The sequence below is a fragment of the Andrena cerasifolii genome, chromosome 10 (genome assembly GCF_050908995.1).
Source record: "Andrena cerasifolii isolate SP2316 chromosome 10, iyAndCera1_principal, whole genome shotgun sequence".
Taxonomy (NCBI): Eukaryota; Metazoa; Arthropoda; class Insecta; order Hymenoptera; family Andrenidae; genus Andrena; species Andrena cerasifolii.
In genome coordinates, this window is record NC_135127.1 from 6,496,066 (window position 1) to 6,516,345 (window position 20,280).

Consider the following 20,280-nt stretch of genomic DNA (forward strand, 5'->3'; position numbering starts at 1 on the left):
TTGTAGGGAAATCCAATCCCGTGATTACCACATTGATGAAGAAAACGTAAGAGGAAATGGGAAACAGGCTTCTGTCTTCTACGGCGTTTTAATCACTGCAATGCACGAAACGTAATAATCGGGTATCAAGTCGAAACTATTACTCCAGTATCTTTGTAACTCGACATTCAGGCGATTGTGTACTCAAGGAAAGAGGGTGAAAAGAGACACGAATAAAAATGCAAAATCATAATCGATAATTTGTAACTTATATAACGCGATCAAAGTGATATTACGCGCGACGGAACCGCGAAATTCGTTCTCTGTGCTCGAATAAAACGTAGGATTATTTTTACGATAAGTAATATTAATATTATTATCACTATTAATATCATTGCAGGGTCTCTGCGTTTTTTTTTTGTTTTGTTAACTGCTATGCAGGTTGAGCCACGGTGACGGCAATTTGATCCATTCGGTAAACTAGGTAGGATGATGACGATGATGATGTAATTGATTGCAGACTAAAATAATCGCGTTATTACCGTTGCGTACGCGATAAAACCGTTGCTATACAGGAAGTTTGATAATTTGTGTAGTATATTTTAAAGGAGTGTGGTTCCTCGTTCAGACGTGTTTCAACTGACGAGGAATCACTGTCTTTTAAGTTTTATCACGAATTATCGAGATACTTTCACTGTTTCGTGACGCGTTGAAGTACGCGACCAAGAGCTCGGGACTGCTGTTAGATTCTTCTTCAACGTTCTTAAACTTCATCGCTAATGAGATCGATAACCGGGTCACAATGAAACGTAGGTCATTAAAATCAAATAAATGTAATTCGTATTCGCTTGCTTGATACGAGAAGGGGGAGGGAGGGGGCAGAGGCTTCGTAACAAGTGGTGAATTCTTCCGAAAGACGTTCCCTGACTGTTAGTAAAAAAAATGCCTTACAACGTCGTGTATAATCCCCGCATCCGTGCAGCGGACGAGCCGACTTGACATTAAAAGTAAAAAAGAAAAGAAAAGCTGAACGCTGAGCAGTGTACTAGAACATTGGCACGCAGGACCTGTCTCGTTGTGATAATAAACGTCATTGTATTACTAGCCGAATGTTGGAGCTCTATTTTTATTAATGTACCACGTATTATTAGTCCAATACTTAGCATTTTTATAGCGAATACGTAAGTCGAGTCTTTTTACCTGCCTTGCGTGGGGGAGAACAGAACGAAACGGAAATACAATAACGAGGCTCGCCCGATACTTTCACAAAGGTTCAATTCACACGAGTTTCCCCGTAAAATCGGTGATGCGAATTCATTTCTTCTCGCTGATGCACGCGATTAGGTAGAAAGATAGATCCTGTCGAATAATTAAGAGCAATCGTGCCATAGAGCGTTACGCGTAAACATGTTGTCAATTTTACTTTCTACTCCGCATTGTAAGAACCTTATCGCCATTCCTCTGGAATGGAAAACGGCCGAGAGTAATAATCCAAGTTCGTTTCGTGATTTCAAAGTTACACCTCCCGTTCCCACGGTGTAGATTCTTGTGAGAAACTTGCGAAAGATGATGAAACCGATGCGATTTAAAGCGTACATGGCAAGCATTGGATAGCGTGAAGAATGATGTAAAAAGCGTGAACGAATATTGAGCAAGAGAACTTGTCCATGTTGAACAGCAATCGAGTAACAAGAATATTCACTGTTGCTTTTAAGTTTACCGTTCCACCTCTGACCGTGATCGTTTCAATTAATCCTCGAACGGGTCTCGAAGATTTTTAGCTACCGGCAGTCTTGGATATCTTTGAGATCGTCGAGTATTAATTTTCTACTGCATAATGTGCCTCAAGAAATACCGGATCTGTTTACAAGAGAGAAAAGAATGACGAGAATAAAGAGTAGGATCGAGTTAAATGCTGCGGACGCATACATTATCGATAAGATTTGTCACGAATCATTGCCAAGGCGTTGGAATCAATAGAGGAACCGAAGATACGCGGATTTACCAGCAAATCGCAAATGAAAAGACATTTGTATAATAATGTAGCATTATGGTAGCGTACGTAAGCGCATTAAGATTCGATTAATACCAGAGAAACGAATGAATACTATGCGCCGAGATATAGATAAGTTATATACATATATATATATACATATATATATATTATATAAATATGGTAGCTAGTTATGAACGAATGGCTGTATGATTATTCTGTACTCTGCACGTCTGTGTCGTTGCATGCCTGTAAAAAGACAGAGGAAGGCTAATGGTATAATCGTTTAATTTATTATCTTTTCTCGAGGTGCAGTGATGTTGCACGCGTCCGAACATCGAATATATCAGGCGGATATGGAAGAAATGAGAGTCCGTACTTGGAAGAAATTAACTGCTGCTCTAAGATTACTTTTTCTTTTTGACGAACACAAGTTGAGCGGTTCAATAAACGCACCCCCTCGAAAAACACGTATACGCCTGAAAAACACATTCGATGCTGATAGGAACGCGTATCCGCTGAAATAGGAACAAACTCAATTGGTCTAAAAAGAGCCACTGAGAATCTACGACGATTATTCTACCTCTTGTTTCTCAAAGAAGGAAACTGATTTACAATCGGGAAAGTGATCTTTCTTGACCAGTTGACTTTGCTCGAACTGTAGCTCCGACTGAGATCTACCGTATGCTTCCAGAATTAATTGGGATTTTATTTTAATCTCCTAATTCCCGCCCCTCCTCTTCTTTTTCACCTTCTCATTGTAATATTATTACAGCCGCCGCCTCTTATTTTTCGCGAGCGAACGATAAAGAATACGTGATTACTATTAACAAATAAAATTATGGATTTGCATAATAAAATTATCGACATTGAATCTACAATTTTAAACATGCACATGTACTATAGATATTCTCACTGCATGCTCGTCTTGTACATACGTAGTACGTACGTTTAAAGTCACGAAAGTTTAGAAAAGAGATTTATCGAATAGCATACTTTGTGAGCGATGAGTTTCGTTAGTTAAGTCAATACAAATTGATTGTCTTTATCATATTATTGCCACTGACATGGTACATTTGCATGCTGCGTTATCTGCTTCTCGATTATTCAGAATTCTCTCAAAGCATTCCGAAATGTACCAGCAGTTTCTTAAACCAAACGTCATACACAGTACAACATTCCCATATTTACTCTTATAATTTTTGTTTTCTTTACATTGCCCTCCTAATGGAACAAATTCAAACGGTGCACGTGTAAAGGATTAAAGGGTATCCCTTTCACTATTATCTTTTCGTCGCTTTTTGAAATAAAAACAAATAGAAAAGTAACGATGTGTTTTCGATGGTAGAAACTTTGCTGTTTTATCCAACGGGCTGACATTTTGAATTTTGTCCAGTTCCATTGCGGGGTTCTGTCGACGGTAAAATGAAAATTCTGAAGCGCCATCTATTCAAATCGTTTAAATTGTTCGTGCATGTTCCGCCCTTAACCTCCAAGGAATACGCGGCAGCGTTTTACGTCGGGGAAAATTACGCGTATAGTGAAAACGTACTTTAGTCCGAACCCCGTCGTCGTTACGCATAACACGTTTTTAGGTCCGATTATCGTGCGTAAATACTACACACTGAAGAACACCGCTCGATTCCTGGCGGAGTGGAAGAAAACACCACTGAAAGAAGTTACAAGACCGAATACTTCCGAGCACTACTTGTTGTCGCGATATCCTCGCACGATGACAGGCTCTTTTTCGCAATACCATGAAACGACACGATTCACTTTGTAATTCAACGATCTGGAGGAAAAAGTACTTGGCCGTTTCTTATCGTTAAACCACCGTTCTACGTTCATCCGATGGGATCAAGTTGAACGCGTCGATCCTGATAAATATCGAAGTTGCTTGGCTTTATTTCGTCACGAAGATCATTCCGTCAAGACTTTTCCTCTCTGCCGAGCGAACAAAATTGTAATTCATAGTTACTCATCCACAAGACTCGTCTCAATTATACGTCTAACATATGGGTGTTTTGAGAATGTGATAAACGGGAAGTTTGTAATTCCGAAGGTAAGCTGAAACTTGATTTAACATAATATTCTTCGTGAACGTGAAAAGATAAATCAGTTGTCATACATCGGATATTTCGAACTGTAAGCTCAACTTTTTCAATTTAGATCCAGAAGACACTAAATTAAATTGGAGATACTGCTCTAATCCTTTGTAAAAGCAAAGGGTCCTCTTTATAATCTATAAGACCGAAGGAAAAACTGGCAAGAAGATGGAAGATATAGTACCCGGGACGTTTTTCAACATTGCTAATGTTATATTCAGAGTTCCGCCATTGTTCATCATAGATGAACTACTTAGAATTGGACTAGGATTACCTGGCGAGAATGTAGTGCTAGACAGCGAGGAGCATGGTTTTAAAATCGCAAAGGTTCCGGATACCGCTGTTAATTCAGTGGCCTCGCTCGTATCAAATTCATTGATAGAACCCTTCGACTTTGGGCACCTCACCTACAAGATGTATTTGATGATCGTAATGAAATTTTTATGCTGCTGCTTAGGTAAGATATTTACGTTGTACTCGATGTATGTAACATTTGTTGCCATTGTAGTTATTTTCGTGCTGTTGACACATTTGTCTATGCGTATTGTTATTGAAACTTAGTCGTTACATATTATCTAGAATTAGATACTCTTTGTATGGTATGCATTTTATTGTTTAGGCCAAGCAGTTGTATAATTTTACAATATTATAGTAGAGAAATTTGATAACGAAGTACAAACGGAAAGTAGTATTTATAATAGACATATCCGATAAGATGCAGACAATCAACAGCAGGATAGCATTATTGCGCTTAAAGCAGCGGGGTTAATGTCCATGGGTCGTTGTATTCATAAAGAGAAGCGAACCTTCTGTTACGCTATTAATAAAGCATTCATGAAATTTTCGATTAAAAAATGAAGAAAATCAGTGGGCATTACTGCCTCTTTCTTCCTTTCTTTTGCGATTAATCGAAATTACAAAGTACAAAGAGAAGAAATATAATAAAGGTCGCTGCTTGACACGTAAATTCTTTACTTTTCAGGATGTATTGCTGCGATATGTACATTTATGTTATGTACAAAACATCTAATGACCGTGTACCTATATTTATTGTCGGTGGGGGTAATATTCGTGTCCTATTGGTTGAACGTTAGTACAATGAAAGCTATTATAGAGTATGTAAGCACACAAGGAACCACGACTAGCATACTCGACGATATTTTATGGCTTAACTTGAAGTACATTTTAAACGAAGGTCCTGGGTTTGTGGTAATTCAAAATTACATACTCCAATGCATACTATCTAGTATTTTTTGTTATTTCCATCTTGCTCCGAGATACGCGATTCTGCAGAAACTTCTCGTATTGAGTTTCATGGCACCGTCTATCCTTGGCATCTATCCACTACCGGTAAGTCGAACTCGATATACCAATTTCAGTTCAAACACGTTTGCATGTTAGGAGAAGTTACCTGCGCTAGATCCGAGCAGGCGCATGTGTACAGGACATGCTATTTAATTTCGTACAAATTAGTTATATCTCTCTTACGAGATTCTAAGTGCTGTATTATCTGAATCTTGAATCGTGTTATATAAATACATTATTGCTTGCATTCATGTTCGCCGAGCTAACTAGGACTATCTTTTCAGACGCAAGTTTTATACCACGCACCGGTATTCGCAGCGCTTCTTCCATTAGCTGTGTGCAAATTCGTTATTTGGTACAACGGCATCGCCATGCTGGAGACAATCTACATGGGCTACAAGTACGCGCGTAGTTTCATCAATCACTACGGCCTGTCCGCGCTGGCTGGCACCGAGTGGATTCGATTGAACGTCCCGTGCGTGTTGCGCACGTTTTGGATGTTGCGCGTGGGAGGACAAGTGGTGGAGATACTGGCGAATCATTACGGCGAAGAAACGTTCACGTACTACGTAATGATTCGGACTCTGCTGGTGAACGGCTGCGAGACCTTGACGGCGGTCTTGGGGATGACCAGCATTATCTCATTTATCTGCCACTACATCGGCTGCTTCTTTCAATGGGTGCTACTCACGGAGGACAGGGACGAGAAGAGCATCGGCACCGTGTCCGCGGTTCTGTTTTACATCCTGGCGCTCCAGACCGGGCTGACCAGCTTGGACAGGGAGAAACGTTTGGTCAGACTTTGCCGTAACTTTTGCCTAGTGTTCACGGCTATCCTACACTTCGTGTACAACATCGTGAATCCGTTGCTAATGTCGCTCAGTGCCTCCCACAATCCGGCACTGCATCGGCATGTCCGAGCCCTGGCGGTTTGCGCGTGCCTGATACTGTTCCCGGTGTCGTTGCTCGTGTTCCTGTGGTCCCACTTCACCGTGAGCACGTGGCTGTTCGCAGTGACGGTATTCAGCGTGGAGGTGATCGTGAAAGTGCTGGTCTCGATCGCGATCTACTCGCTGTTCCTCATCGACGCGTACCGTAGCGCGTTCTGGGAGCAGCTGGACGACTGCGTTTACATCATACGATCCTTCGGGAACACCGTTGAGTTTGCTTTCGGTATTATGCTGTTCGTGAACGGCTCCTGGATCCTGGTGTTCGAGTCCGGCGGCACGATTCGCGCCATCATGATGTGCATCCACGCCTATTTCAATATTTGGTGCGAGGCGAAAGCCGGCTGGAGCGTGTTCATGAAGAGGCGAACGGCTGTGAACAAGATCAACTCCCTTCCGGAAGCGAAGGCTGAACAGCTCCAAAGGTTGGACGACGTGTGCGCGATCTGCTATCAGGAGATGCAGAGCGCCAAGGTCACCCAGTGCAATCATTACTTCCACGGTGTCTGCTTGAGAAAGTGGCTGTACGTGCAGGATCGCTGCCCCCTCTGCCACGACATATTGTACAAAGTGGAGAACATTCGGAGCAACGAGGGCAACAACGAGGCCGTCGCTGTTGCCCAGGCGGAGCAAAGCAACAGAGAAGAGAACAATGTCTCCCAACAAGCGAACGAGGCTAGGTGAAAAGACGCATAGCTATATTGTGATATATTTATATATATATATCTATATATATAAATATATAAATATATATCGAACACAGAGAAACAGCCGCGAACGTAAAATATAAATCGTAAGGCATCGATCTCCGAAAATCTTGCCTGGAAGGGATTTCGTTTCTCGTAATGTCGCTCAAATTTCAGTACTCCGGAACACTGTATTTTAAGCGCGATCGTGTCGACATTTCCCGACTGGTCGCGTCCCGCCGAAAGAACAAGACATTTTGGCCGCGTGAAAGCTTCGGATGGACGTTCGTGAGTACCGTTTTGTTACCACTTACCATTTAATCGGGCGGGGTTCTCTCACGCAAGGGAATACCGAGTTACAGAATTTCCTCGGTTCAGCGCCGCGTATGTATCTTGACTTTACGTTTTTTACAAACGTATAACGCAATCACCGAAGCTTCCGTGTACGCGTCGTGCTTACTCTTCCATTTTTGAACGAACGTAGACCCCCTACGTATTCCAGCTGACGCCGCAAAGCTTATACTATTTTTTCACTAGAATTAACGCCGCCGCCCCCCCCCCCCCCCAGAACACGAATCAACCGAATTACAGTACATGCCTGTCTTTCCTGGTCGCGCGAAACGGTTTTAATTTAAGTCCTCAGAAGACTGTGTTGGACGATATAGATTTCTATTTCCCGGTAATCGGTGGTTTCAGTAGCCCCGAGGATATCGATTACTGGCAACTTCATAGACGGTGTAGTATTCATTTATGGTTTCTTACGAAGGAAGTTTTTATAATAGATCGTCGAAGGAGACGAGGGCGATACTTGATAGTAAAATTATCGTAGATCATTGTCGGATCGCAAGGCTGACGATCTCTGGACGCTTCTGGAATCGGTAAAAGAATAGATTTTAAAGTATAAACTCGACAGAGATGCGTGTTCGCCGGGTAGCCCAGCGAGTCCAGCTAATCGTATCTTCCTCGGACTTGTACTACTTTCACCGTCACTCCGCGTCGAGTTCACAAGCCTTTGTGTTAGTTAATAGCCGAAATTATAAGTTTTCTAATTTATTTTTGGTTGACAGATCAGAGTATGTACAATAAATGTTATATTTTTAAAGCGTTGTTGATGTTTCCATGAAAGCTCGTCAAAATAGCACCGTCTCTTCTGGTCGCAGGGAATACCGCCACGAAGAAACAGGTTCGCACGTTTACCTCGCGGAATATACATACGCGCATGTATATTGCACCTTCGCATAATTAGAGCAATTCTAACGTGGGTGATGTAACTAGGTGAGGGACGCATTGTCGTACGTGTACGCAGTGGTTACTGGCCACGTGTCCGATTTTAGACTCACCAAGCATTCCCTGGACACCGGCAGGGTCGATCACTCATACTTTTGTTCGACGAATGCTCGACCCTGAGCGTTCAGCACCCACGAATTTCCACAGTAATTCCGCGCGGCGTTGTCGAATACACCAACTTTTCCTAACAAAGACGAACGAACTCTGGAACGCTAGAAATTGGATGCGACCGCCACGGGAGGAGAAAGCCGGGCTTAAACGCGATAGGGAATTTTCGTTTACTTCCCATTTTCGATTACGACGACAGAGGCGAGTATTCACAGCAGGTACTTTCCCCTACCTCCCACCTTCACCTCCACAGCTCTCTTTCACATTACAGTTGCGGGCTGCTGGTTGATCTCCGAAAGTCCGCTGGTTGATACCAGTCTAGCGCGCACCGTCCACGAGCGTGGGTGTTCCTCCTTCTCCGACACATTTCCCGAGCGGCACGCGAGAGATTGAAACCCGACGCGCAACAGGTAAGCTTCGCTCATTCTCCTTTAAAACCTTGCCGACCATCGACACCCTTTTCCCTTCTCTCGGTGATCTGTAGAGCTTGCCCTCGACGCGTGTGCCGCGCTCTAGCTTATTTCCTAACTTTATACTTACAACGCGAATTCCTTATTCTGCGTAGTTTTTTTTTTGTAAATAAGACTCGAGAGCTTTCGAAAATAAGCTCATTAGCCGTGCTAATGACTCGCGATAGCAAGGCGATAAGAAGCCTTTCAAACAATAGCTGATTGTTGCATAAGATGGATCGGAGAGAAACTGAAGGGTCTTTCCCTCCGACGCGCAGTGTTCTCGAGCGGTGTTTAGCGCGGGAACGGGGTGACAGTGATTCATGGTACCGTTCCAATGGTATCTAGCGGTGCTCCCGATATTTTGCGCCGCGCCATTTACCCAGCTGATGCATTCGAGGTGCTTCAGTTATTGGAACGCAACGAACGCCTCTGTGGGAATACGTTTGGTCCGCGTCGACCTGTCGTCGGGCAACCACGCGGCCGCGGAATTGTGGGAACCTGGGTAAAAGTAAAAGTAAAGGGACAACGAGTCGTGTTTCACAAGACGGAAATTCGTATGGCGTATTATCTGACGTAACGCGCCGCGAGTCGTTGCGCGTTCAATCATCCACGATATGCATATGCATTAAGTTGAAGGACTGAATCGCTGTTTTGCAATTTGACAATTCACATATCGTTTGCGGTTCCGCGTTTCTCGTTAGTGCTTAATAAGAGGACGATCGCAACTCGACGATTCCACGGCCCGCAATCGGCCGAAGGTCTTCAGCTGAAGCTCCCTTAATCCCTAATTGCTCCGAAACCGTTTCGAGCCAATATTTGCTAGATTCTTGCCCAGAACGGCGAAGCGTAGCGTTCCAGCCGCGTCGATTCTCGCGCCAAAAATGTTCCGCGATGCCAAAACGCTTGTGCCAAGCGCGTGTCTTTGCGATGCATATCGTGACGCTACGTTGCATGATGCGAGCCATTAGCGAGTTTCTCGGAAGGCCAGCGAATTCTCAGGAAACCTCGTTACTGGAATTTACCATTTCCCCGACACAGCGCTAAGAGGAGAACGCGATATTCCAAAGTCGATCGATTCACGGAGAAATGCGTCAGTTGGATTTCGCGAAATGCGCGAAGGCGCGCAGCGTACTGTGACGATCACCGATCACTGTCGATCGTGTCGTATACGCACGTGCCAACGTGAACGGCTTCCGCGATGCGTGGTGTGGCGCGCAGCAAGTGGAAAAGCAATTTCCACTTGCTGGCGACGTGTCTGCTTTCGTATCCTCGAACATTTCCGCCAGCAAGTTACGACAGTGTCCGCACTGCTTCTGGGAATGCCGCTTAACGCTTGACGATCGAGAAGAAAGGAACGAAAGGAGGAAGAGGCCGGGCGTTGAGCCAATAACGCCAAGCAATTTTTTCCTTCGCTTAAATCGTTGGAGGAGTTGCGTTATTACTGTTTTCCGAGGGTTCAAGTCGCTTGCCCGTATAGCTAGACTCGTTTCTCTCACGGTCAATCGCCACTTAGCAATTCGATCGACCGTTTCCCTTCGTGATCCCGGCGTTGATTAACCGCTCTTGACCGAGATTCAACCGTGAAAACAGTCGCGGAAAGCTCTCGACCAGTGTCAATTCGGTCGAGGATCTCGTAACACGAATTTCAGATCGTTAGATCTCCCATCGCTGTGTTCTCAAGATGACGAATATCTGGTTCGGCGATCCGGAGGCGTACTTCTCCGGAGGAGGGTGCCATATTCCGCCGTCAAAGATCCTCGGCGTCAGGCCCATGGAGCACGCGGACTTGCCGATCCTCGAGCAACTGATACGTCCGGAAACGTATGACATCTTCGGCGACGTGAACCTCGGGCGCATCTAGTACAATCTATTATATAAACCAATCAGTATAGATTCTCTGGATACGTAGATCACACAGGGAACGTTGCACTTGCAGCGAGGCGAGCTGTCTGCCCGTGGTCCAGTGCAACGAGAAACGCGACGTCGTTTCAGGCATGTGCCTTTGCAATTATCCACCCGTGCCGTCGTTGGCTCCGGCAGACTGGCCGACCTGGTTCGACACGTTATATCGGTAAGCGCGTCGGCGTTTCGTCAGGTTCAGAGATTACGAGATAACGATGGGACAAGTTGGCGGGATTCTATCGCGCCGCGTAGCTTAAGCTCTCTAAGGTCTGAACGGTAAGGTCAGGGTTCGCTTATCGGTGCCTCCCATGAAAAGGTTGGAGAACGTGACGGAAAGCAACACGCTGTTCGTGCGCTTCCTCGTGTGGGACAAGCGCTACACCGGTCGCTTCTTCGAGGACCTTCTGACCGGGCTGTTCGAAGTCGCCCCGTATCTGCTGCACGTGATCCTCGTGCTTCCTCCTCGGGTTATTCCAGGTGACCCCTGCGATCGATCCCCCCCCCCGGTCGATGACGCGACTCCGCTCGACTAAACTCCGCTCGCCCAGCGAGTTACCTGCCACGCCAACAGTTCCGCTCGTAATTTTCCAGCGGACGTGTTCGAGGGGCAGATGATCAGGATCCCGTCCAGGTGCTTAAAGGACACGTACTCGGTGCAGGGCCTCTACGTGACCGCTCGTTACCTCAACGATCCCAGGCTGAGAGTTCGAGGCGTCGTGTGAGGCCAATGAACATTTTGCGCGACCTATCGCGGGCTAGGCTATATAAAGCGTGGATATAGATAGATCGGCACAAGTTATGAGCTATCGTACTGTAGAGATGTCGGCGCGTGCGCAATTGTCGGGTGGGGGAGATTTCAGAAGTTTCCGTAAGAAAGACAGCTTTTCCCGTGACAGAGAGGAGGACAACGACGACCAGATACCGATCATCCACGCCGAGACCACTCTGCCGAAAGAATTCTACGGGGAGTATTACATCAGCGAGATGGTTCGCTACCCCACCGACTCGCGGCGATTGATCGTCTCGGAAGACGAGGAAGGCTTGGCCACCGGAGTGATGTTCCTCAACAGAGAGATAAACGTCGACACGCTCGACGAGAACTTCGAGCTAGGGCCGTACAATGGTCTGAGGAAACATCACGAAGGCGATACGATCCCTCCGGCGAGTCTCCAGCCAGCCAGCGAGACTTTCTTCTCTCTTTTCTCCGAGAAGCTTCAAGCAGAACCGATGGACGGGTTAGGGAGTATCCCATCCGGACTTGTTAATTTCTTCCGTTCGTTTCTGGTAGACATTGCTGGTATCGTCTGCGCAGAGTCGCTGGAGTTCAGCCGAGCGTCTCCGCGGATCGAAGTGCAGAGGATTTGGAAGAGCGGTACGAAAGCAGTTGCTCCTCGCTCTCGGCTCATCGGCAACCCTTACAAAAGAGGTCGACAGAGAAACCGCTGGACCTGGCGCAGTTGAGCTTTGTCAGTGGTCTGCAGTCGATGGTCGACTACACGAACCCGTACTATCGGTCGAAGATGCAGACCAGTGGGTTCGCCGACACCTTTCTCGATATTCCACGTGAGCCTCGCCTCTCCGCCAGTCGCGATACAGAGGCAACCGAGCGAGAGAGATAGAAGCGTAACCATGCTTTCTTTAAACGAAGGAAGAAGCACCTGGCCACCGATGGATATCGATGAGACTGTACGGACAGGAGAGATTCGGCTTCCTCCACGACCAACTTACCACGGCGAAGTGAACGCGTTCGCCCTAGAGATCTTTGCGACGAAGGATCACATAGAGCAACGCTGGGTCAGAAACTTCCTCGAGGCTGCGTTCGAGTGCTTACCCGACTTGGACTACTGCGCGATCCTCGTCCCGTTCTCGCACTCCTTCCCCACCTTTCTGGAATACTTTGTCGTAGGTTTCCTCGTCGACCGAAAATTTTCGAGACGCTAAAATCCCCGTCGCACGCTTCAGCGAGTGCCGCTCAGATGCGACAGAGATTTTCCAATGAGCCTGTACGTAACGCATCGCGCGGCTCTCCTTGGTCGCGTGAAATCTCGCGAGGCTGGGCCTAACGATCGAGAAGCTGTCCAAGAGCTTTTGGAGCAGATTCCAACCGCGGAGAAAATTCTAGCCGACTTCGACGAGGCGATGGCGAAGAAAAGAGCGGATTTGTGTTGCTGCGTCTTTCAGTGGAATGAGATCGTCATTGGCCTGGCGATTCTCTGGTAATGTCGATCAGTCTACGTTGCTTTCAATCTGCCTTTATAAGAAGCGTTACGAACCTTAATGCGATCAGCACGGAAACGGACGTTACGTATATCACAAGACGTTACCACGTAGAAGATCACATTGCAACGGGGAACGTGCCCCAAGACGCTTATGGTTGCATATTGCACTTCGTTCTGACGCCAATTTTCTCCATTCATCTGCGCTATTTCTTCAACGAGCTGATGCGTCTCAGCGGCCTGATGGTTTTGTATTATCGGCTGACGCGGAGCGCGCTAAGTGCACTGGTAAAAACATTTAAGCGCACTTACTTTGGAAGCGTCTCGGCTATCTAGAAGCCTAGACACGTGTGAAAAGGGCGGATACGCTGGCGGTTTCAGACTCGATCGCAGCCCCTGGCGAACTGCCTGAACGCCATGATTCTTGTGAATCCTCGGCGTCGAATAGAATACAAGTTTTGCGGCTACGCGGAAACGGACCAGCCTAAGACCGAGAGCGAGTACTTCTCGCTGTTCATGACAACGCCGAGGCTTGCGATGCTGGGCATTCCGCTTATCGACGCAAAGGTTGTCGTGGTAGGCGCCTCGGATTGCGGCGTCGCGTTCGCGGAACACCTCGCCTTGGGGTAAGCCCGAGGGAATCCCAGGGATCGAGGGAAACCGTCGACGATTGACAGCGGCTTCTTCCTCGCAGCGCCAATCAAGCATCCGCGCGGTTCGTCAATCTCACTTTGATATCGCCGAACGGCCTGCCTTTCGAGAACGAGCGCAGTCCCGTGATCGAGCGCATGATCCCCTTCAGCGGTCGATATTGCTGGGAATATCGCCGCCTGATCGCGGCGCGCGCTTGGATCGACGTTGTCTATGGCACCGTGGTGGCGATCAATAGGTAGAGGCCTGGAAAAGGTAGCCGCAACGAGGTGTGCGTTACATTTGCATATTCGGTAGGAAAGACAAGTACGTGACAGTGATGAACCAGGGAAACATCACGTACGACTACTTGATACTCACCTGCGGGCTGCAGTACCAGAGGCCTCGCTTCCAGAAGGAGCTGGAGGCGCAAAAGAGAGGGTAAACGAGGCGAAGGTGTATCCTAAAAGCGTTACAGAAATCCGTATTAACTTTTTCCTCGAGCAGGGAATTGCTGGAATGCAACACACCCTGGAACTGTCTCACGATCAACGACGACACGGAGGCGGCCCGGTGCTTGGAGAAGATCCAGCAGTTGACGAACAACTTTGAAGACAAAAGTTAGTCCCTCGAGTAGATTATTCCGTTGCGGTCGTAGCAGAACGCCAAACGATGCTCCCTTGCAGGAAAAATCGTCCTGTACGGTCACAATATCGACTGCTACTGCGCTCTTCAAGGGTTACTCGAGTCCGGTATAGATGGTTCTTGGATAACTTTGATCCAACCACCCATGCGACCGTGCGAGTATCCCGAAACCGCGTTCTTCAGTGACTGCGAAGTACGGGAGAAGTAGATATCCTTTAGGTGCATCTTGTTCGCGAGACGACTGTCGATGCGTTTAAGGTGTACGCGGAAGTGATGCACTCGGTCGCAAAGAGCCGCGTCAAGGTGCTCGTCGGCTGGGAACTGATCGAGTGGAATCTAAAGTTGGCGGAGGAAGAGGTAATAGAGTCGATCGTCGTGCGATCGAAGGGTGAAACGAAAACGATCGAATGCGACGCTCTCGTGAACTTTTACGAGAAGACCATCGACATGAAGATATTCCTGGGTAACCGTCACGATTCTTAACTCAACCGAAGTATTACAGTTTCGTAATCGATCCCTTACAATTACAGCGATCTGTAGGGCCGGCCTGGTGTTCGACGGCCAACTTGTCATAGATCCTGAATTCAGGACGAACGATCCCTCCGTCTTCGCCGCTGGCACCGTCACCAAATACCGCAGAAAGTACTACGCGGAGTGCTGGCAGCATAAGTACTACAGCAGCGTAGAAATCGGCGAGAGAGTTAGTAGAGCAAACTTTCAGAGATCTGTCGTACAAGCTATGCAGACGCGTTCATTTCTCTGGAAAGCTAGCGAAGGTGCTGCGATCAATCGTCAACAGCCACCAGCGAGTCGACGAGAGCACCTCCGCGCCGCGCGACTGCAAAGCTTACTTGGTCCTGCCTACGTTTCGGTCGCCGAACATCATCGTCTGCGTTTTGCCCGGTGGCTCTCGCTACCTTCACGTTCGCAAGCCAGGGAAAATCGTGCCGCGCAAAATCGCGATACGCCACAATCTTTACGTGAGTCCTTGTAGTTTCGTTCCGTTCGACGATCAAGTCCCGTCCCGTGTCGCTTCCTTTAGGGCCAGGTACTGACGACAGGGTCCTGCGCGTCAGAAATCGGCTACTTCCGCATACGGTTGAACCGCTACGACACCGTCGAGACGATAACGTGTTCCAACAGAGAGGTATATACCGGATCGACTTCCCCCTTTTTCGTTGATCCAGTAAGCCGTAGCATGTGGTGCTCAGAGTACCTAGCGTTTCAGGATTTCGAGGTGCACCACATAATAGCGCTGTACGGAAAGCACGAGTCTCTCCTAAACATGATGAAAATGCGCTTTCAAGTAAGCATTTTAAGGGGTCTGAGCGGCCGAAAAATTAAGCTATTTGTAAAGATTTTGTTCTCGGTAAATGCAACTTATAATGAGATAAATCTATTTGGTATTTATTAAGTTTCTCCTGTATTATACAAACAAAATTTAAAAAGAATTTTTGCAATTTGTTTTAATTGTTTTTTTTTTGTATAACATAAGAGTAGCTTAATAAATGCCAAAAAGATTTATTTCATTATATGTTGCATTTACTAAGAAAAATATCTTTAAAAATCATAGCGAGCTTTGACAATTTTTTCCATTGCGAAATCTTTGTGGTGCTTAACGAATGCTTCCACGGCGACAGGAGTCGCTGATCTCGGACTTTTACGCGTACTTCCGAGAGCCCTGGGCTATGGCGATATTCTACGATCGGTTCGAGTGTCTCCGAATAGAGAATCGAGCCACACTGTTATCGAAAACGGTAAGAAAAGCGACACAAGCACGACCAACGAAATTATTATTAAAATTCTACTGGTGACAGGGGATTCCGGGCCAGTCGTTGGTGGAGGATGCCATACGCGCTTTGGTAAACTCGAAATGGGAGCCGGTAAGTTTCGCAAAAAGAGTTCTGATCCCGGAGTCTCGACTAAACGTGGAGCGACGAATCTGTAGATCCTGGAAAGTGATCGACAGCGTATCGAGTCGAAGTTCGCCGGCTCTACGTATCAGATGAACCTCGAGGCGAGCCTGCTGGACTTGCTGCAGTTCGCCGAGGAGGACATACCCGTGTACTGCACGCCTGGAAAGCTGCGTGAATTATATGCCGACATCGAGGACAGTCCTCTGTACACGGATCTTTAACCAAGTCACCGATCCCGCCGCCACTCGCGTTTCTATTTCACGCTTTCTCGAGCAGCCGAACGCGAAATAGACGATCGCGTCGCGAGCCGTTTTTTAACTGCGCGCGCTGGCGTTTCTCAAATTTCCTTGCTCCTCGACGGGCAAACGCATCTAGCTCGATCAGCTGCTGATCGATCGAAAGCTGTCTGCGATCGACGCGTCCGTGTCTGCTTACTTGGCATGCGATCCGATCTGTAGGTCAAGTTTAACATTCCACCAAGTTGCTCCGCGAAGACAGCTCAAGGCAGTGTGGACGTGCCGCCCACGCGCCACGCCGGGGAACAACAAATACGCGTTACAGAAATATCGCGGCTGCTAACGCGTAGCTGCATCCACCGCTGATCTTGCCCCTGTAAATCACTGTATGCGATACCCTGGCCTAGCCGAAATCGAGGAGAAAGCGGACCCTAAGGACTCGTTTCCGCTTTGCCGAGGAAATAAAGCAGAGCGTAATTCATGCCGACGTTCGATACACTTCGTTGAGTACCTCGTTTACCGCGCTGTCCGCGAATAAAGCAGCCGGCGTTTAGGAAAAGATATACGGCTGTCTTAGCAATTAAGTGGCACAGAAAAGCGGCCAAATATCTTTGATGTTAATCGACCGGTGATTCAACTGCGGAAGTGGATCACCCGTATAATTAACCATTTTGGCAAGTAACTCGGTCGAAACTCTGGTGAAGCACGGGAGTCCTATCAAGGCTGATCTTCTCCCACGTGTGTGCATCGATTTGCATTTTTATATTCTTACGTGCGCAAAACCGATCGCGACAAAACCGGGGAGCAATCAGTCGCGCGTGGTCTTTGCGCAAAGTACGTTGATCGGTTGATTCCCCGTCGGCTTAGGACGATATCCGCTCGCCAGCATGTCGAAGTTGGTCTCGTCTTACTTCTACGAGAGGAAGTGTTACTTGTGCGAGCGCCGCACTGTCTACCCCGATCGCGATGTCGACGGGAAACTGGCGCGGAAAGTGAGATTCGTCGAGCCGAGTGAGTGGTCCACAGTGATCCCGGAAGAAAATCCTATATCCAGTATAATTTGCTCAAACATTAATGCGAATTTCTCTTGCGCGTTTCATTGGGAAAGCTGCTGCCGAGTCTCGCGGCTCCCGTTATTTCCACTCCCATGTAATCGGGCTTTTGAAACGAATCCAAAACCGCCGAGACCCTGACGGCGGGTCAGTGTCATGCTATTCTTATTCTCCGTTCGTGTCGCCGTTAAATCGACGTTGGAGGACGCAGATAATTTCGCAGATCGCGATGGGAATGAAGCGTGACGATGGGTCGCGTTCTTCGACGCCGCTCTCGATCAATTAACGCTGGTCTGCTCTCGTTAGCGGGGCGCTCGTTAATCTCGCGGCACAATTGAGCCGCGAATGCAAAATAGGTTCGCGCGCGTTTACGTAATACGCCGGTCGTTATTATACAACTATTACGATCAGTCCGCCCCCGTAATGCAATTCGCGAGCCAGCGAGATAATGCGGGACGCGCTTATGTAACGAAAGTCAATTTACCCGGCGGCCGGTTCTCGCGCCTTTACGGTGCGGCGGTGTAGCGCGCTCGTCCTCCGTAAAAGGGTATATTCGAGACCTATATTTCTCGCAAGTCGCGCTGATTCACGTGTCTTTTGTCGCGATAATTGCCGTCGGGCCTCCCTTGGCGGCTCGATTTTTTAATTGCTCCACTCCAAGATCAGAATACTTGCCCCAGCTCCGAGCTCCGCTCCAACGCTCTTTTTCAAACGCAGCCTGCTCCCGTTCAGCGTGCACTGTTCGCGAGAGCATTTCTTCTAGACTTTCTTCGCCCTTTTCTCTTCTTAATCCGTCGGCTGTTTGTTCGCAGGCAACATGCTAAGGTCAGCCTCACCGCGATACCCCAGCAGAGGAGGATCTGACGCTCGGGTGATACGCTTGACGGCGGATCAGGAAGCTGTTCTCCAGGAACAGTTTAACAGATGGCCGAGAGCACCTCACGTGGCGGACATCGTTCTACTAGCAGCCGAGACTGGGCTGTCCGAAGCTGATGTCGAGGTCTTTACACTTCTCTTTTCTTTTGCAATAGATCATTGCCTGGTTTCGGTGGTAACGGTGTGTTTATCTCTGCGTTCCAGGCATGGTACGGTATTCGATTGGCCCAATGGAGGAAGGAGCAGGGCCTCGGAGGGAACCTCGGTTTACATTGATACCTAACGTTGCGAAGCTTCCAACGTTACCGTACTCGTGTACCTGAAAATCTAATTCTTATGCGGACTGCTGTAACCCGATCGACGTTCGTCGGTCTCCTTTTGCTTCCAGCTTCCCTGCAAGCGTATTTGCGTAGATTAACTTTTAGACCCGCGCGACTCGTTGATTTATTTATGTTAATTTTAATAGTACAGCCATGGTCAAGCGATGGTACCAAAAACTGGTAGTTAACAGTAAGCTGCAAGTAGAGCAATGCCTGCGATAGGGTAGGACCAGTGGCGCACTCGGGATTTAATTTTGGGGAGAGCCGAGTTGAACGGATAAAAATATTTTTAATGCAAATTCAGTAAAATTCGTTTATTCAGTAAATTTCCTGTTCTATTTACAAAGACCCTGTGTGCGCGCCACTGGGTAGGAATCATAGGTGGTGTGGATTATTCTAGACGCCTTGACTGTTATTTAGCCCGGCGCGGTTTAATTGTAGGGACACTGTGCAAAGAAGACATTACCAGCGAGTATTAATTGCTAATATTAATAATACTAACGACGCGGGGGATTAACAGACCCCATAGATCGTTAATAACTAAGCAATTATAAGTAAACCTTATGTGGAAACTATTATTAACTAAATTAACCACCTGCAAGAGCATGACTTAGGTACTTTTAGAAAGCACGCGACATCCTAGTTCTCCCAAATGTTTCAGACGCGCTTGTAAGCAATAAATATACAATTTTATTGTTGAAAATGGCTGTACATTCACTTGCAAAGCCTCTAAATGGGACGTAGGACCTCAGATTGTAAATAAGTCAAGACTAAGTAGGTAAAATTTGTTGCAATCCGGTCCGACTAACTATTAATATCTACTTATTTATAAAGAAAATCAGTTCGAATATTGGATAGGAAAGTAGTCAAGGGTCTATATTTTAAGATACAGCTGTAAAAGTGTATAAATTACTTGTAGACAGACCAACATTTGTTTAATAAAGTTAATATTCACTAACTTGTGGTGTTAAATTTCTTACAACCCTGTTCAGGAACTGTTAATAACTTAATTATAAGCAACATCTACTGAAACATCACGTGCCTACTATCGTATAAATTTAATTTATGAATCATACATTATATAATAAAAACACGTTTTCTATATTTTATATTACCGACCGCGATCCCTACATTAACCACAAGAAGTTCCCGAGTGTGCTGTTTGGACCAGGAAATTCGCCGAGTTAATAGGAATACATGATACTAAAAGAGGTGGCACGGCTGAGCTGAGCGAGAGAGAAAGGAATAGTGCGCGACAAGGAGGGCGACAGGTGGCGTGAGCGAGAGAGAAAGGAATAGTGTGCGACAAGGAGGGAGATAGAAATATTACGCAGTCACTGGAAATTCACGAATTTCTCATTTCCTGCACATATTTTATGAACTTTTAGAGTCGCCTCTCAAAGAATAGACCCTTGGCTACTTTCCTATGGGATCGTTGCGCAGATTTTGATTACAATTAATTAGTTATTAACGGTTCTTTGAGACGATGACGAGAACAATGGCGCCGTCCTATGTAGGCACTCAAGCTTCGTCGATTGTTGGTGCATTTTCTAGATGTAATTTATCAACTTTTGCAGTTTCATCTTACAGTATGGACCCTTGGCTACTTTCCTACGTGATAGTTG

The 20,280-nt window shown here is 46.8% G+C and overlaps 4 protein-coding genes across 4 annotated transcripts; all 4 read left to right on the forward strand.

The window, feature by feature from the left end:
* The first annotated feature begins 3,406 nt into the window (after window positions 1-3,406).
* On the forward strand, window positions 3,407-8,117 carry Trc8 (TRC8 ring finger protein). Its single transcript, XM_076821800.1, has 4 exons — window positions 3,407-4,034; window positions 4,142-4,534; window positions 5,060-5,427; window positions 5,667-8,117. Exons 2-4 carry the CDS (start codon window positions 4,246-4,248, stop codon window positions 7,011-7,013), a joined length of 2,004 nt encoding a protein of 667 aa, XP_076677915.1. The 5' UTR covers window positions 3,407-4,034; window positions 4,142-4,245; the 3' UTR covers window positions 7,014-8,117.
* A 709-nt stretch (window positions 8,118-8,826) lies between these two features.
* Window positions 8,827-11,078, forward strand: LOC143374035 (uncharacterized). Its single transcript, XM_076821858.1, has 2 exons — window positions 8,827-10,722; window positions 10,799-11,078. The coding sequence occupies exons 1-2, from the start codon at window positions 10,544-10,546 to the stop codon at window positions 10,935-10,937; spliced, it is 318 nt and encodes a 105-aa protein (XP_076677973.1). The 5' UTR covers window positions 8,827-10,543; the 3' UTR covers window positions 10,938-11,078.
* On the forward strand, window positions 11,073-16,905 carry LOC143374005 (cilia- and flagella-associated protein 61-like). The gene is made up of 20 exons (XM_076821788.1): window positions 11,073-11,241; window positions 11,356-11,482; window positions 11,661-11,999; window positions 12,077-12,327; window positions 12,413-12,666; window positions 12,727-12,980; window positions 13,052-13,268; window positions 13,362-13,606; window positions 13,675-13,869; window positions 13,929-14,051; window positions 14,118-14,230; window positions 14,297-14,448; window positions 14,514-14,718; window positions 14,786-14,955; window positions 15,023-15,235; window positions 15,298-15,402; window positions 15,484-15,561; window positions 15,896-16,012; window positions 16,073-16,138; window positions 16,204-16,905. The coding sequence occupies exons 1-20, from the start codon at window positions 11,073-11,075 to the stop codon at window positions 16,390-16,392; spliced, it is 3,582 nt and encodes a 1,193-aa protein (XP_076677903.1). The 3' UTR covers window positions 16,393-16,905.
* Window positions 16,906-17,096: 191 nt separating this feature from the next.
* LOC143374034 (homeodomain-only protein) lies at window positions 17,097-19,613 on the forward strand. Its single transcript, XM_076821857.1, has 3 exons — window positions 17,097-17,418; window positions 18,272-18,459; window positions 18,540-19,613. Exons 1-3 carry the CDS (start codon window positions 17,295-17,297, stop codon window positions 18,609-18,611), a joined length of 384 nt encoding a protein of 127 aa, XP_076677972.1. The 5' UTR covers window positions 17,097-17,294; the 3' UTR covers window positions 18,612-19,613.
* The last annotated feature ends 667 nt before the right edge of the window (window positions 19,614-20,280 follow it).